A 16,015-nucleotide genomic window follows, 5' to 3' on the forward strand; every position below is an offset into this window, starting at 1 on the left:
CACAGACACCCCAAAATCTGTGCCCACCCTAGAGCAGACAGAGGAATGAGCTTGGAGCACCCTGAAGAGGAGATGCTGCAGAGAAGGAAGCACGAGTTCCATTTCCTTCCAGCCCTGGCTGCTGCCCAACAGCTGTTCCTTATTTATTTACTTTAATATTTCCTTGGTTACACAAGCAGCTGCTCACAGCTTAACCCCTGCCTGCACCAACCCTGCTGGGCCACCCTCCCTGGGCCGGGGCAGGGTGACAGCAGGGACAGCCAGCCCCCTGTGTGTCACCCCAGCGTGCTGACAGCCACAGCTCGGTGTCCTGCTGGGCAGGGGACAGGCTGAGAGCAGCATCTGCCCCGGGCCCAGACTGTGCAGGAGCCAGCTGAACCTGGGAAAGCCATCTGCGAGCCCAGGGCTGGCTCTGCTGGGCAGGCTGGAATTCCAGCAGGGTGTTTGTGTCTGGAGGCAGAGGAATCCAGCCCAGGGTGATGCTCAGCCCCACCTGAGGGGGCTCTGGGGGCAGGGGGTGCCCAGCTCCCCGCTGGAAGGGCATTCCAGTGGCAGATCCCTCTGTGCATTTTCTTTTCTCCTCTTTCCAGCAGCCCCAGTTTGTGTTTTGGCTCATAAAGCCCAGCCAGACCCCTTGGCTCATCTCCACCAAGGAGGAGGTGGAAAACACCCTCTGCCTGCTCACCCAGAGCCCTGCTTTGGGTTTTCTGCAGCCCAGCCTGTCCCAATTGCCTTTCCAGCCTCCTCTCCCCCACTTCCATTTCCCTCCTGGCTCCCTGCTGCACCAGGAGGGAATTAAATCAGAATAATGGCATGGCCTGGCTTGGAAGGGACCTTCCAGATCATTTAGTTCCAACACCCTGCCATGGGCAGGGACATCTTCTACCACAGCAGCTTGTCCAGAGCTCCATCCAGCCTCTCCTTGGACACTTCCAGGGATGCAGGGGCAGCCCCAGCTGCTCTGGGCACCCTGTGCCATCTCACAGGGAGGATTTTCCCCTGATATCTGCTCTTAACCCACTCTCTCAGTCCGAAGCTTGTCCTGTCACTTCATGCTTGTGTAAAAAGCCTCTCTCCATCTTTCCTCTTGGCTGCCTTCAGGTGCCAAAGCAGCTGCTGCCAGCTGCCCTCAGGGCTGCCAGGGGAGTGGGCACTTCCCCAGGCCCTGCTCCAGGGAATCAAATCTTCCCCAGGGCAGCTCTCAGCCCTGCTTTGCTGTGACAGCAGCTGGGAAAGCCACAGGAAGGGAATTTGGACCTAATTCTGCCAAAACCCTCCCCAAAAGCAAACAAACCCCTGCAATAACAACCCCAGCAATGGCACAGGTAAAGCAGAAGCCAGCAGCTGGAGTGAGCTCAGACTGTCACCCCACCTAGGGCTGCAGCACTCCCAGCACTCCTGTCACCCCCCAGGACTCCTGTCACCCCCCCCCAGCACTCCTGTTACCCCCCCCAGGGCTGGAGCACTCCCAGCACTCCTGTCACCCCCCAGGACTCCTGTCACACCCCCCAGCACTCCTGTTACCCCCCCCCAGGGCTGGAGCACTCCCAGCACTCCTGTCACCCCCCAGCACTCCTGTCACACCCCCAGGACTGGAGCACTCCCAGCACTCCTGTCACACTCCCCAGCACTCCTGTCACCCCCCCAGCACTCCTGTCACCCCCCAGCACTCCTGTCACCCCCCCCAGCCCTCCTGTCACCCCCCCAGGATTTCCCACCTGCAGGTCGAAGAACTTGCTGTACCGTCGGTAAATGACCTCGGTGGCTCCATTGGACCAGGTGACCTTGATGATGTACACCTGGAGGGAAGAGAGGCACAAATCAGAGTGAGGCACCCAAAAAACCCCACCACAACCCAAAAGAGCTGCCAGTGCAGCCCCCACAGCTGGGTGACAGCCAGGGGAAAGCTTCAGATCAATTCAGCCACACCACAAGAGAGGTGAGGCAGAATTACTGAGCCCCACTGCTGCAGCCTGACCCAGGGCTTGTGTCTGAGCTCTGTGGGCCTGGAGAGGGGCACACATGGAGTCTGAGGTGACCCTGCTGTGTCCAGGCACAGCACAAACCCCTCCAGACACAGCAGGGGCTGATATCTGAGCCCTGGGCACCCCACTCAGAGCTGCAGCCCCAAAGCTGCTGCTGGCATCCAAGGGCAGCACCTGCCCCAGCCTGGCTGCTGCAGCTGGGACTGCAACAGCTCTGAAACCACACCTGCTTGGCTTTGGGTTTCTCACACCTGCAGGGGTGGAAATCAGTGTCCTGATCCCCAAAATGCCACAGGATCAGCCCCAGTCACTGCAGGTCACTCACAGACCCCATGACCAGGCTCCAGCTGGTGATGAATGCAAAACAAAACACCAAACCCAGCCCATTTCAGCACGAATTCTGCTGTGAAGGACAACAAGCACGTCCCAGAATGAGGCAATTACTGATCTAATGTGCTCTCTGTGTTTCTCAGAAAGCAGAGATAACCCTTGGTGAGGTGCCAGTGCAACACCCAAGTGATACAAATCTCAGATTGAGAGCAGATTGACCCAGCAGAACCCAGGGTATTTTCTTTTTCCCCCTAACTCAAGTCCTTATTTCCACCAGAAATTCAAGCATCAATTCCTTGAAGAAGGACCAAAGTGTTCAGAAGCCCAGGTGCAGGGACCTGCTGGAACTTCTGCTAGCAAAATCAAGCATCAAGGCTCTTAAAAGCTGATGTTTTGGTATTTAAAAGAGAATCCCTCAGGAGTTTCACAAGGTTTCCCCACTGAGATGGCCATTTGTCCACATTCTGGAACGAGACCAACACCCTCAACCAGCACCCAAACTCAAACACCCCGACAGCACAGCACTCAGTTATTTGAGTTTATCAAAGCTACTCAAATCCTGCACTGAAAATCCACCTCAAATCTCACTCTGCTGCTCAGAGGGCTGGCCCAGCCTGAGCCACCAAGGTGAGGTCACTCCTGAGGGTGACAAACTCTTCCCAGTGCACTCACAAACGAGGCAGCAGGAGGGATCAGGTTCTCACTGCTAAAACAAAGAACTGCCCTACTATCAAACCAGTAATTCAAGGTTCACTTTTGTAGAATTTGGGTTAGAAGGGACCTTAAAGATCACCCAGTGCCACCCCCTGCCATGGCAGGGACACCTCCCACTGTCCCAGGGCGATCCCACACCTGGCCTTGGGCACTGCCAGGGATGCAGGGGCAGCCCCAGCTCCTCTGGGCCCCCAATATCCCACCTAAACCCAGTCCCTCAGTCTGGAGCATTCCCTGCTCTGCTTTCACTCCCCAACTCTTATTTTGAGATGAAGGACCCACACTCCCTCCCTGTGAACTCAAGGAACACAGACGGATTCTCCAAGACAACATCTGCTCCAGCTGTGGAGGCCTGCAAGGACCAGGCTGAGCTCCAAGGGAGGAGCAGCCCTGCAGCACACCAGGGGTTAACCTGGGGCTAGCACAGGCTCAGACTCCTGTAGCCTCTCCCAGGCCTTGCTGCTGGTCCAGCATGAGCTCACAGGGCTGGAGGCTGAGCTGATCTCCCAGCTCTGCCTCTCGGCAGTGCCCAGCACTCCTCGGGGTTATATCACTGCTGGCTGCCTGCCCCACAGAGCCTTCCACGGGGAAGGCAGCAGGAGGAGCCAGCTCCTCCTCATTGTTTATTCCTACCCTGCCTTCATTTGGAGTCAACAGCTCATTAGGCTGGGGTTTTAATCAGGATGTGCAGAGACTGGGGCCAAAGTCATTCAGAGCTCCTCAGGGCAATGAAGGCACGAGGTCTGAGGGCACCCCAGGCTGCCCCGTGGTCTCTGCAGCAATTCTACTCACTGATGAGCTCACTGCTGTTCTGCTGAAATGCACATCTCCCAGGGCTCAGGGGAAGAGTTTCCTGCACATCCCTTCCCAGCAGCAGAAAGGTCTCCAGGGGAATCTCCTCAACCTGCTCATGGAGAGCAGAGAGGATGGGGGAGCCCACAGGAGCTACTCAGCATCTACAGAGCCTGGGGAAAACCAGCTTCTCTCTCCTGGTGGATATTCCTCGTCCTTCCAACAGCCCCAGCTCAGATCTTGCTCTTTCCCAATATCTAATCCAGTCCCTGATGTCTCAGGAATAAAAGAAATCCAGCAGAAAACACAACTGTGGTGCTCCCCTCATCCAACAAGAGGAAAGGTTTGAGCAGTGCACTCACCCATGAGCATTTCCACAGGACAGGAGGCACTAAGCTCCCACAGACCCCAAAATCCCTTCCTCAGGTGCTTTTGGAAGGTCCTTTCAAGGACCAAGACAGCTTTCAAACCACTGCCCTTGCTCTGAAGTTTCCCCTCCTGTCCTGCCAGGAGCAGCCACCACGAAGCAGCAACCCAAATAACCCAGATTTTGCCCCAGCAGGAGCCAAGCCACCCATCAGCTGCTCCAAGAGGCTTTTTCCCAGCCCAGGACCTGTGGAAGCAGTTATCCCATGGGTCTCTTTCTCTGAGGAACCACCTGCAGGGCTTTTCCATGGAGAGGAGAGGAGAGGGGACCCCCAGGGCTGTGCCCCCTCAGGGATGGGGCTGGCACTTGGGTCCTCTCCAGGGATCCCTGAGGTTGGATCCAGGAGGGCTTGGCCAAAACCAACAGCTGAGCTGTCCAAATCCCAAACTTCCAAATACCTGCAGCCCTTCCTGGGCCAGCTGGGGGGTCTGACCAGGGAAGGGAAGGAGCTGAGTCTGTGAGACCCAGGAAGGGTGGCTGCCCTTCTCCCTCGCTCTGGAAAGGACCCTGCCCTTCTCCCAGCCCTGGGAGCCTCTGTGCTGGCAAGCACAAAGGCACAGGGACCATTTTTGAGGTGCAGCTGGATCTTGTTCAGTGCCAGGCCAGAGGAGAATTTCTCATGAGCACCAAACCCCCTCTGTGCTCCCATCCCTTGGAGAGCAGAGATGGAACAGATCCCTCACAGAAAATGGAAACTTGCAGATGCAGAAGGCAGAGTACAACAGACTCCACTGGAACTGGGCTCCCAAACTCCCTGGGATCCCTCAGCACAAGGAAATGGTCACAAACCAAGTATTTAAAAGTGACTCATTGAGCACTGTGACATCAGGACCACCAACCACTGCCCAAGGCTCTCCTTGGTCACACAAAATGCCCTACATGGAAATATAACATGAAAAAAAGGCCCAGGGGATCCTGCAGCGAGCTTGGTCCCCTCCATCATCACCCAGCATCTGTCACTGCTGTCCCCTCCCCAGCACCTCTCTCGGGGGGAGAACAGCCCGTGGAAAACGGGGCTGAAAACCTTGGGAAGGGAACTGTCAGAAAAATGGCAGCTTGCTGCAAGAAATGCAGCTGGCCAAGGGTACCAGAGCTGTCAGTGGAGCCCAGGGGAACACTCTGAGAGCCAGGGGGATCCAGGACATCCCTCCTGGGCAGGGAGGGAGCTCCTGGGAGCCAGCTCAGACCCATCCAGAGCCACGGGAGTCACGGGGACAGAGGGAATGAGAAGCCAGTGCGAATCTGAAAAGGGCAGCCAGAGATTTCAGGCTGTTTTCTTTCTTTCTTTCTTTTCCTCCTGAAGAAATGAAGCAGTGAGCCCTGGGGGCAGCCAGCCCAGAAGTGTTTTTGCAGGGACTGCTGGAAATCCTTGGTGCTGCACCCAGCAGTGGCTCCTGGTGACTTCCCCTGCCCAGGGGGACCAAGGAGCCATTCCCAAATCCTCCATCCTGCCCTGCCCAAAGAGGCACAAAGTCCCTCACAACAGCACGGGGAGAGAGAGGAGCTGATTCAAACTGCTGACTCGGGGCAAGGAAATTAAGAACAGATACTGAGGAAAAAAAAGAAATGAAATAACAGAACCAGTTTCCCGTTCTTAAACACGAGGCCGTGTGACCTCGCAGAGGAATCACTGCTGGACTCCCTGCATAAACACGCCAGGACAAGCTGGGAAGCTGCCTGGACTGCTTAAATGTGAGCAGGAAAAAGGCAGGGGGAAGGTGAGGAAAACCTAGAGCCGCACTTTCAGCTTCTCTCCCCTCCTACAGGAGGTTTTCCAAAGTTTTTCACGGAGATTTGCACAGTGTCCTGGCTGGGGGGGACACCCAAAAACCCCACAAGAAAGGACTGGGAGAAGGCAGCTGCTGGGAGCTCTGCCTGGTACCAGGCAGCATCCAGGATGCAGGTGGAGCAGCTCAGCCACCCCAGCACCAGCTCTGAAGATCCCAGAGCTCCCCGGGGATCCCTGTGCCCAGAGCTCCTCCACACACACACGGCCAGGCTGGAGAGCAGCCCCATGGTCACTTGGAATGACATCTCCAGGCAGAGCAGGGACAGCAGAGAAGGTCCCAGCCTCCAGCAGAGCTCCTGCAGCAGCTCCAGACACAGCAGCCTGCAGCAGGGGCTGAGCTGTCTGCAGAGCTGTTTCCAAGGGCTCAGAGCCTGTGTGGTCTCAGGTCCAGGGAGACTCTGCACAATAAACCTCTCTGTGGAAAACTCCACATATTTAAAGCATCTTTCACCAGCAAAGAGGAAAAGCATCAGTCAAAGGCATCAGGCTTTTGATTTCACCCACGCTCCCCCTGAAACGAGGGGAGATGGGAGAGCCTCACCTTCCTTTGGGAGCCCAAAGGGGCAGAGAAACCAAAGGAGCTGAGCAATCCAGCCAAGCCAGAGTGGGTTTAACACAGAAAAGGGAGTGGGAAATGGTAAGAGGAAAAGAGAAAAAAAAAAAAAAAAAAAAAAGGAGGGAGGTGGCTGGAAACAAAGAAAGTTCTTGGCACCAAGCTGCTGTGCTTGGCCCCTCTCCATCAGCCCTCACTGCTGCAGGCCTGCGGGGCTGCGGAGGGGACAGGGGGGCTCCTGTGCCAGGGGATGCCAAAGCTGGGAGCAGGAGAGGGACAGCCAAGCCCCAGCTCAGTGGGCAGACAGCTCCTGACCCCCCACTGTTGCTTTGTGCCTGGGGAACTGGGAGGAGGGTCACGCTGGCATGAGAAGGAATTCCAGCTGCAGGGCACCAGGGATGCTGCCCTGGGCTCCCTGGCACAGGGGAGGCAGAACAGCAAGGCAGGGCTGGTACCAGGGCTGGGGGAAGAGCAGGGCAGGCAGGGCTGGTACCAGGGCTGGGGGAAGAGCAGGGCAAGCAGATCCTCACCCCCAGCCAAGGCAGGGCTGGTACCAGGGCTGGGGGAAGAGCAGGGCAGGCAGATGCTCACCCCCAGCCAAGGCAGCCTGAGCACACAGCCAGCCCTGCAGAGCAGCCACCTCCCCTGGCCCCAGCTGATCCCTCTGATTTTTGATCTGTACCCTGCTCCCCCCAGGCTGCTGTACAGCCTGGCAGGGCACAGCACTGCTGGGAGGGCAAGGGCACAGCCACCAGGCTGGGAGCCCCAGGGACAGCCCAGCAGAGCCTGCTCAGAGCCCTCGGGCACGCAGCACATGCAGCCAGCCTGCCCCAGCCCTGCTGGAGGTCACACAGATGGATTCTCCTGCTTCCTGTCTCCCCTGCCACAGGAAGACAGAGATACCCTCCAAAGCAAAGCTGGGGGGATCCAGGTCAGAGAGCTGGGGGCAGGCAGAGGCCAGGGATGGCCCCAGAGCTGCTGGAACTGAGTGTGAGCATCAGCTTCTCCCACGGAGCTGCTCCTGCCTCAGCAGCCAAGGGCCAGGCAGCATTGGGCCCTTCCACATTCAAGCTTTCCAACAGCCTTGAGGAACGTGGCTGGGGAAGAAAACCAAAGGAGAGTTTGAGTCTGAGTGCTGGTTTTCATCCCCAAAGATAAGAGTGCTCCATGCTCAGCTCTGCTGAGAGGTGAGGAGGAAAGCCTGGTGAGCTCTGTGGAGCAGGGCCAGGCATGAGGACAGGGCAAAATTCCTCCCAAGTTCCCTGCCTGGCTGGGACAGCATCATCCAGCTGACAGGAAATGGGATGAGACAAGGCACAACCACAGGATACAGCAGCAAACCACCACTGGGGATGCTGAGAAAGCCCTCAAAGCCTTAGAGGCCACCAGGAGTCAGACTGCAGCTTGCCCTGGCTCTCTCCCACTCCTAGTTTGGTTATCTGGGGACACCACAGTGCATAGATTTCACACTACTCATGCCAACCTCCTCCTTCCTCACTCAGCTCCCCGGGCTGCCCACAGGACATTCCCACATTCCAAGGGCATGGCCACCCTTCCATGAGACAGCACAGGGAGAAGTCATCCCTGACACCCCTTGGAAGGCAAACAAGCAGGATGATCCACAAGGGCAGAAAGAACTTCCAAAGTCCAGGGGAACAGCTCAGCTGCACAAGGGGACACCGTGCCAGGGGCCACCGAGCTCTGCCCCAGCTGGGACCACCAAACAGCAGCCATGGGGCACGTGCTCCTCAGAAATACCTTCAGCTCCATGAATATGAGGCACCAAAGAAGCTGCAGACTGGCAGCTCTGTCCTCCTGTCACTCACACACTCCATAATCAGTTCCAGATAAGCTCAGCAGGGCTGGGCTACCCCAGGAATGAAACCACAAATGGCCTCAGCACAGCCAGGAACAGAGAGGACACCTACACCACCACATCACAAATTCCACACCAAAACCAGAACAGCACCTTCACTTTTCCAACGTGGCTCTCCTCAAATTTGTTTTCAAGCACCTGTAGATCCCACTGGCCAGATCCCACCACGCACTGGTAATTACTTTCACAACCCAGCTGCCACTAATGAGGTCTTCACCTTGTTTCAAGCTTTGCCACCTTGTTCACAAAACAAATGTATGCTGCACACTTTGTTTAAATACCCCATTTCCAGGGATACACGGAGGCTGGGAATGGAAGTCCTGAGAGAACATAACCCAGCTTTCCCAAAAACCTGACCCACCCAAACAGCATGCTGTTGAATGGATATATATAATTTTGGATGGTGCTCCAGAGCAGCTATTTAAACTTACATAACTATGGAAATGTTCCTGGTAGGCAGAAATGGAGCTGGGATTCAACTGCATTGCTATTAACACATAGAAAACACACACATTGCAGCTGGAACAAAATGAAACATCCTGAAGCTTGCCCAAGGGAAAGAAAACCCAATCTGGATTTGGTAGGAAAAAGCTTTCTTTTAGGGCTTCTGCTTGAGAATAACAAACACAATACTATAAAAAGGTCCTGAGTGAAGTCCTTTAAAGGAAAATCCAGTCTGTTTCTACTATGGCTTTGTTTTGGGTCTTTTCTGAGTAAACATTCATTTATCAGAGACTTGGCCAGACCAGAGAAATGACAGTCTGCTCCTCAGTCTCTCACAATGATTATTTTTAAACCTTCCTCTTGGACTTTGCCTGCTCAGATTTGCAGGGTGGCCCCACTGGCAGCACCCCTGAGCTGTGACCACTTCACACAGGACCCTGTGGGAGATGGCACTGAAAATGTCACCCCAGCCACTGCCCGGAGGCTGGAGTCCCCTTTTCACTTGGAAAATGGGCTGCCACGAGCCAGAGCATCCTGCAACAAACACCTGCACAAGGATCAACCCTCAATGCTCCTGCCAGGTGCTGCCCATGAAGAAAAGTTTAAAAACACAGGTGGAGTTTGAGGGCACAGGGCTGTGCTGAGCCCTAACTCAGCTCAGCACCTGCACCCAGCTACTCAAACCCTGCCCAGCCCCTTGCTGGGTCCTTGCCCTGCCATTTGGGGAAATATTGTGCATCCTGCTTCAGCAGAGCTGCAAAACAACCAACTTTTTGTCTCAGGCATTGCAATTCCTGTCGTATCAATTGCCCAGGTGAAAAGCCATCCACAGCAGCCTGAATAGAGCCAGCCCTCCCCACTGCAGGTGCAACAAGGACTTTGAAGCACTGCCTTGAGCTCACTTTTCTGGGAAAGTGGAATTCATAACTTTGTGCTGTGGCCTCATCTTGAGCAGCACAATCACACCTTTGTCCAGCAAAGGGAAACCTCTGGCTGGGGCAGAGGAGCCCGAGCAGGGCAGGTCATCACAGAGGCAACAGGAGGAAAAGGCAGCGTGGTCCCCCAGCCTCCTCAGGGACAGGAGAGCTGCCCCAGGGCTGGGGCAGAGCACATCTCTGTGATGGGAGAAGGCAGAGGGCAAAGGTTGCACACGGACACTCGGTGGTTGCCTTGGATTCACGCTGTGCCAGCAGCCACTGCCTACAGACGATTCAGCCATGATTTGCTGCCTCTCCTTCTCTTTGCAGGAGAAAACAGGGAAGAATAAAAAAGGTCTGGTTTCATATAATTAACTGGCTTTGTGAATCTGCCTGGTTCTATCGATTCCTCCAGCAAGGCGAGCGCTCCCATTCACTCCAGCGTTGCTCGGGGGAGGCAGCTGCCTGCAGGCTGCCGGCCCCTCCCTGGCTCAGCCCTGGGCGAGCCACGCTGGCTCCCGCTGCCGGCTTTCGGTCCAAGCCCGGTGCAGGGGGAGGCTGGAGGCAGAGGGATGGGCTGGGCTGGGCTGGGCAGGCCGGGGCTCACGGCTGTCACCGCCGCCCCACCCGGAGCTCCTGCTCCCCGTCCCCACCCACCGCCCTGCCATCCCGCTCTCTCCTCAGAAAACATCGCCGGCCCAGTTTCGCAGCCTCCCAGGGGTTATTTGGGCCATGCCCAACTCCAGCCGGCTCTCCGCAAAGGGCGGGGGGCGAGCGGGGACAGCGCGCAAGGCAGAGCGTGTGTGCGGCACCGGGTGCGCGTCCGTGCCGCGGGGACACTGCTCCCCAGGGGCACGGCAGGGACAGCAGAGCCATCTCACAGCCATCCCACAGCCATCCCACGGCCATCCCAGCCCGGCTCGTTCCGGGACACGGCGGCGAAGCCCCGGATCCGCCAAGACAAACAGCGGCGCACAAAGCCCCGCACGGCTCCGGAGCCGCACGGCACGGCCGCGGCGATGAGTACGGCTGCGATGGACACGATGGCAGGAAAAGAGCACATCTGGAGCCGGTTCCAGGCTCCGCCAGGGCTGCCAAAGCTCCAGGCAGGGCAGCAGGAAGAAGGGGAGATAAGGGGGTGGGTGGCAGCGGCCACGCCGCATGCCTGATGCGAGGAGAGACCCCGCTGCCCTCGCCTCCTGCCCTCAGCTTTCCTCCAATTGTTGCTCAATGCCACGAACCAGCCGAGGGGACCTGGAGAAGCCCTTGATCTCCCCAGAGCTCTGAAAGCCTGGCTCTTGTGACAACTGACTCCAGCCAGAGCAAACAGCACATCTGCACAGCCCAGATGTGCCCCGAGCAGGGTGTCACTGGGTCACCCTGGGCTACGGCAAAACGGGAGGGAAGAACATTTCGGTCTTTGTTTTACGCCTGTTGCCAGGATTCACCCACAAGCTCTCCACGGGTGTCTGGAAACACACCAAAGTTTAAATCATAAAAAAAAAAAAAGAAAAAAAATAATAAAACCACCCTCAAAAACAGTCAAACCCACAACAGTTTGGAAGATGCCCCGGAGCACGCAGGAAGGCTGGGCAGGATGCAGGGGACACGAGGGATCATTCCTAGGCACCGAGCGCTACCCAGGGAGCCGAAAGGAGGAGCCGGGGGGTCCCTTTGCCCCGGGACTCCGCGACCAACAGGTCCCACGGCCCCGGCGCCAGCTGCAGGAGCGGGGACGCTTCCCCGCGGTGCCCGTGGCCGCTGCCCGGTGCGCGCAACCCCCGCCCGCATCCCCGGGCATCCCCCGCGGGGCCGGGGGCAGCGGCGGGGCATCCCCAGGCTGGCAGGGGGCACCGCGGGACCCCCCCGGCACACCCGTGAGAGGCACCCCCGGCAGCGCTGCCGCCCTCTTTCTCTTTCTCCTCCTCCTCCTCCTCCTCCGTCCTCCCTTCCCGGAGCTCGGCGCGGGAGCGGGGCCGGCAGCGCCCGGCCTTTGTTCGCCCAGGGCCGGGCTGGGGCACTCACATAGTGCTTGTTGGGGATGCGCCGCTTCTGCACGTCCAGCACCTTCACCTCGGCGATGCTCCGCCTGGGCATCGCCGCTGCCGTGCCCCTCGGGGAGCGGGGACGCTCTGGCGCTCGCCGCCGGCACCGGAGGCTGCAGCGCGGCCGAGCCTCCCCGCGCCGCCCGCTCCGGGGGCGGGAGGCGGCCCCGGCCCGGCCCGGCCTATCCCGGCCGGCGGGGCGGCCCCACCGCCGCCCGCTTAAAGGGCCGGCCGGCCCAGGGTGCCCGTTCCGTGCCCGGCCCGGAGATGGTTGGCAGGGCGCGGTGCCCCTGCCGGGAACGGGTCCCGTTTGTCCCTCGTACCTGAGCGTGGCTCTGCTCCCGTCGCAGCAGTGCCCGCGGGTGGCCGGCGGCAGCCAGGTCCCTGCAGGAGGCAGGGAGTGAGCGGGGAAGTCTGTCGGGGTCAGGTCAGAGCTGTCCTGCCCGGGACAAGCCGCATACCTGCGCGGAGAGGCTGCTTCGAGGGCGTGCAGTGACAGGAGTGGAGGAATGGCTCCAGACTGAGAGCAGGCTGAGATTAGATATCAGGAAGGAATTCTTCACCGTGAGCGTGGTGAGGCCCGGCACAGGTTGTCCAGGGAAGTTCCATCCCTGGCAGTGTCCAAGGCCAGGCTGGAGCAGCCTGGGATAGTGGAAGGTGTCCCTGCCCATGGAGTGGGACGATCTTTAAGGTCCCTTCCAGCCCAAACCAGTCCATGATTCTATCCCTGTGAGCCAGGAGCTGTCTCCCCCTGCGCCCACCTCTCCTCCTGGCAGCCCCCCCTCTGTGCCCAGCTGTGCCCTTGTGCCAAGAGAGGAGCCAGGACAGTGCCCAGGCACTTCTCTGCATCAGCACTTAGCCGTGCCCTCCGTGCTCCCAGCAGCTCCTCAACACGTGGCATAACCACAGCTCTCTCCCCCGTTGGGCTTTTAATTACATTATAAAGTTACTCAAGGCTTACACTGGCAGGTCATTAGTTTTCATATGAATTTAATTTAATCATAAACAACTCATCTCACTCCTTAGCGGCTCCTTAAATGTGGCTCTTTTTAATACTATTAACTTTGCTGCAGCCACCCCAGAGAATTAATGGAGGTGCAGGCAGTTTGCCAGGGCTTTATTACCCCTCCCCAAGGGCTCCTCTTCATCCTCCTCCCCCTCAGCAAAGCCCCCAGCCCCTGCAGAGGTGGCTGCAGAAGGGTTGTGGGCTGTCTGGAGGGGACATCAGGCCACTGGTGACAGCACTGGATTACTGCACATCACCCCCACTCGTGCCCCAGTCCCCACTGCTCAGTCAGTTGTGTTCTGAAGGCAGGAGGATGTGGAGATGAGCCATAGAATCCTCCCTTCCTTCTGTCATTGTGACATTCATGTGGGATGCAGGGGCTGGAAGTGCTCATGAAGAGCCTGGGACAGCACCAACATCTGGAACTGCAGCTCCTGGTGTTGTGTGGGGTGTCCAGGCTGGAGCAGAGGAAGTTTTCCGGTTTAAAAGCCCTGAGAGATGGACAAATCCTCCAGAGGATGGAGAGGAAAACACCCAGAGCAGCTGCTAAGAGAGGGAGTGTACACTGAGATGTGGAGCAAGAAAGCTGCTGGAGAGAGGAATGAAACAATTTCTGGTCTTCACATGCTGAAAAGAAGAGTTGAGGTAGAGAAGCACTTAGGCATCAGCACTGTCTTCCCCCCTGAGGTGCTGAGGGGATTCCATCACTCCTCACAGCTCATGAGCACCCAGGAACCAGCAGGGCTTGGAGAGAATCTCAGCTCAGGCTGCAAAATGGCTCCTGTGCTTAATTAACAAGTCTAATGAGGGCTGTAGAGAGGAGTGGGGAGTGGCTTTGCACGCTGACCAGATCACCTCCCCTGGGAGATAACTCTGGGAATCGATTGTGGAGAGGCAGAGCCTGCCTGGGGCTCTGCTGTGCCCTGGGCATTGCCCAAGGAATCTGCCAGGGCTTTGTAAGGGAGCCCAGACGAGGGCTTTGGGGCTTTGTCAGCGGCCTCAGAGCCCTGTGCTCAGCCCACACCTCTGGGGATGCTGCTGCAGGACAGCAGAGATGTGGCAGCAGCACATCCCACAGAAAGGTTGGGTGGTGCAGGGGCAGTGAGGGGAGTCTCAGGATAAACACTCATCCCCTGCTGCCCTGACCACAGGCTGAAGCTCCATGAAGCCAAATAAAATAAAATAACTACACAGGAGAGGTCATGACCCACACCAGAGTCAGGCTCATGCACTCTCCCTCGTCCCTGTCAGGATCAGCTGAGCAATTTAAAACAAGAGGGCAAACGACTTCTGAAAAACCATCCCTCAGCTCCCATGGACAAATGGGTTTCTGCACAGCTGTGAGTGGGCTCCAGCTGTTTGGGCACAGCTGGGCAGTCCCTGAGGTGTCAGGGAGGGAGTGGAATGAGAAGGCAGTGCCTCACCATCAGCCCAGACTGCAGAGGGAACGCTGACTGCAGCCATCCTGGCATGGAGAGCCTCTGCTGCTGCTGCTCACTTGTCCATTCCAGAACTGGGAGGTTGTTCCAGGTGCCCGAATGTCCTGGTCCTCCCTGTGTGCAGAACAAATGCATGCATCCATCCATCCTCCCTGAGCCACCTCACAAAAATCAGTCCAAAATGCTGCTCCTACCCCCACAGAGGACACATCCCTGCAGCCCAGCCCAGCCCAGCCCAGCAGAGATTTCCCATTTCACACCAGGGCTGGATCTCTGAATCTCAGCTGTCAGCAGAAATGATTTTCCACTGCTGTGACCCCTGACTTGCAGGGTTTAGGTGCCACCCACGAGAGCCAGGCTGGCAGCAGGCAGCACCCATCCTGCCCAGGGAGAGCAGAACCCTCCCAGGGGATGCTGAGCCCTCAGATGGGGGAGCACAGGGAAACTCCTGAGGACCACGCTGGAAGAAGAGAGGCAGAGATCTGGTGGAAGGGATGTCACAGAGAGTGCCAAACGCAGGGGAAGGAGCCGGAGAGCCCTTCAGGAGCTCCAGGGTGATGCCATCTAGTGAGCGAGAGGAAGAGCAGCGAGCATCCAGCTCCTCCAGCCTGGGATCGGCTCCGGGGAGTGCAGGATGGGCTGCCAGGGCAAAGTGCCCCCCAAAATCCAGCCCCATCCCAGGCAGGAGAGCAAACAGCAGCAGCGAGGCAGGGCCAGCACCTCCAGGGAGGCTTGGACTGCTCGAGCTGGGGGGAGTTTATTTGGAGAATAAAGCAGTGGCCACTGGGGCAGCATTTGGCTCCAGAGGGTGCAGAGGACTCTCAAGGAGTCCTGCAGAGACCCAGGGAGCAGGGATGCGGCCGTGGGAGCAGAACACTCAGGCACAAGCCCGAGACCCTCCCTGCCTGCCCTGCTTTTCTTCCCCCAGAGAATTCCAGCATCAGCAGCTGCCAAAGCCCTTGGGCAGCCCAGAGGAGTTGGGAGCCCAGCTGTGACAGGACCTGAACCACAGGGGATGCTGCAGCTGCTGCAGCACCAGGAACCGCTCAGGGCTGTCAGCTCTGGTTTTAAAATTGAAGAAATATTTTTACTTTCTCTCTGTTTTCAGCCCAGCACCCGGATGAAATGGTAGTTAACAGTTATTTCTGGAATATACAGTACTTATAGATATATTTATATATATGTTAAACCCTCGTGGTTGAAGCTCCCCTCAGGCACTGCCAAGGACATGCAGATGAAGTTAAATATTCCCAGGAGATCTCCTGCTTCCCTGGGATCCACTGAGACCGGTGCAGTCCTGCTAGACATAAACAAAATGATTAATTAGGTGTCCTCAGCTACTCCATTCCTTACCATCCTGTGGAGCAAGGAGACAGGAACCCTCAGGCTCTGCTCATTTAGAACCTCACCAGCACCACCTCACCCTCCCAATTCCATCTCCTTTTCAGCACCTCACCTGAACTCAGGTCCTGCACTTACCTGGGGTGGACACTGCCAGCCAGGCCATTTCCTGCAGGAAATCCAAGGTTAAATTGGCAGCTTCTGGCACACCCAGGATTGAGGGTAAACCCACAGCAGCTCCATGGGCTGGTGTCAGAGGTGCCCGAATTGAATGTGGGTTCCTTGAGAGGAGTCAGTGAATAATAATAATAAAAACCTGTGACTCCTCAGAGCCTCACCACAGCTGGACCACGATTG

The 16,015-nt window shown here is 57.4% G+C and overlaps 1 protein-coding gene across 2 annotated transcripts in view; it reads right to left on the bottom strand.

Annotated features, from left to right (window-relative positions):
- Window positions 1-11,993, bottom strand: part of SH3PXD2B (SH3 and PX domains 2B) — a 60,552-nt gene extending 48,559 nt beyond the window's left edge. For both annotated transcript variants that reach the window (XM_009091539.4, XM_030229284.2), the window contains exons 1-2: window positions 11,853-11,993; window positions 1,719-1,799 (exon numbers count right to left, since the gene is read on the bottom strand). In XM_009091539.4, coding sequence (XP_009089787.2) covers window positions 1,719-1,799; window positions 11,853-11,924 — 153 coding nt within the window. In that variant the 5' untranslated portion in view covers window positions 11,925-11,993. The remainder of the gene's footprint in view (window positions 1-1,718; window positions 1,800-11,852) is intronic.
- Between the last annotated feature and the right edge of the window lie 4,022 nt (window positions 11,994-16,015).

This window comes from Serinus canaria, chromosome 13 (genome assembly GCF_022539315.1).
Source record: "Serinus canaria isolate serCan28SL12 chromosome 13, serCan2020, whole genome shotgun sequence".
Lineage (NCBI taxonomy): Eukaryota > Metazoa > Chordata > Aves > Passeriformes > Fringillidae > Serinus > Serinus canaria.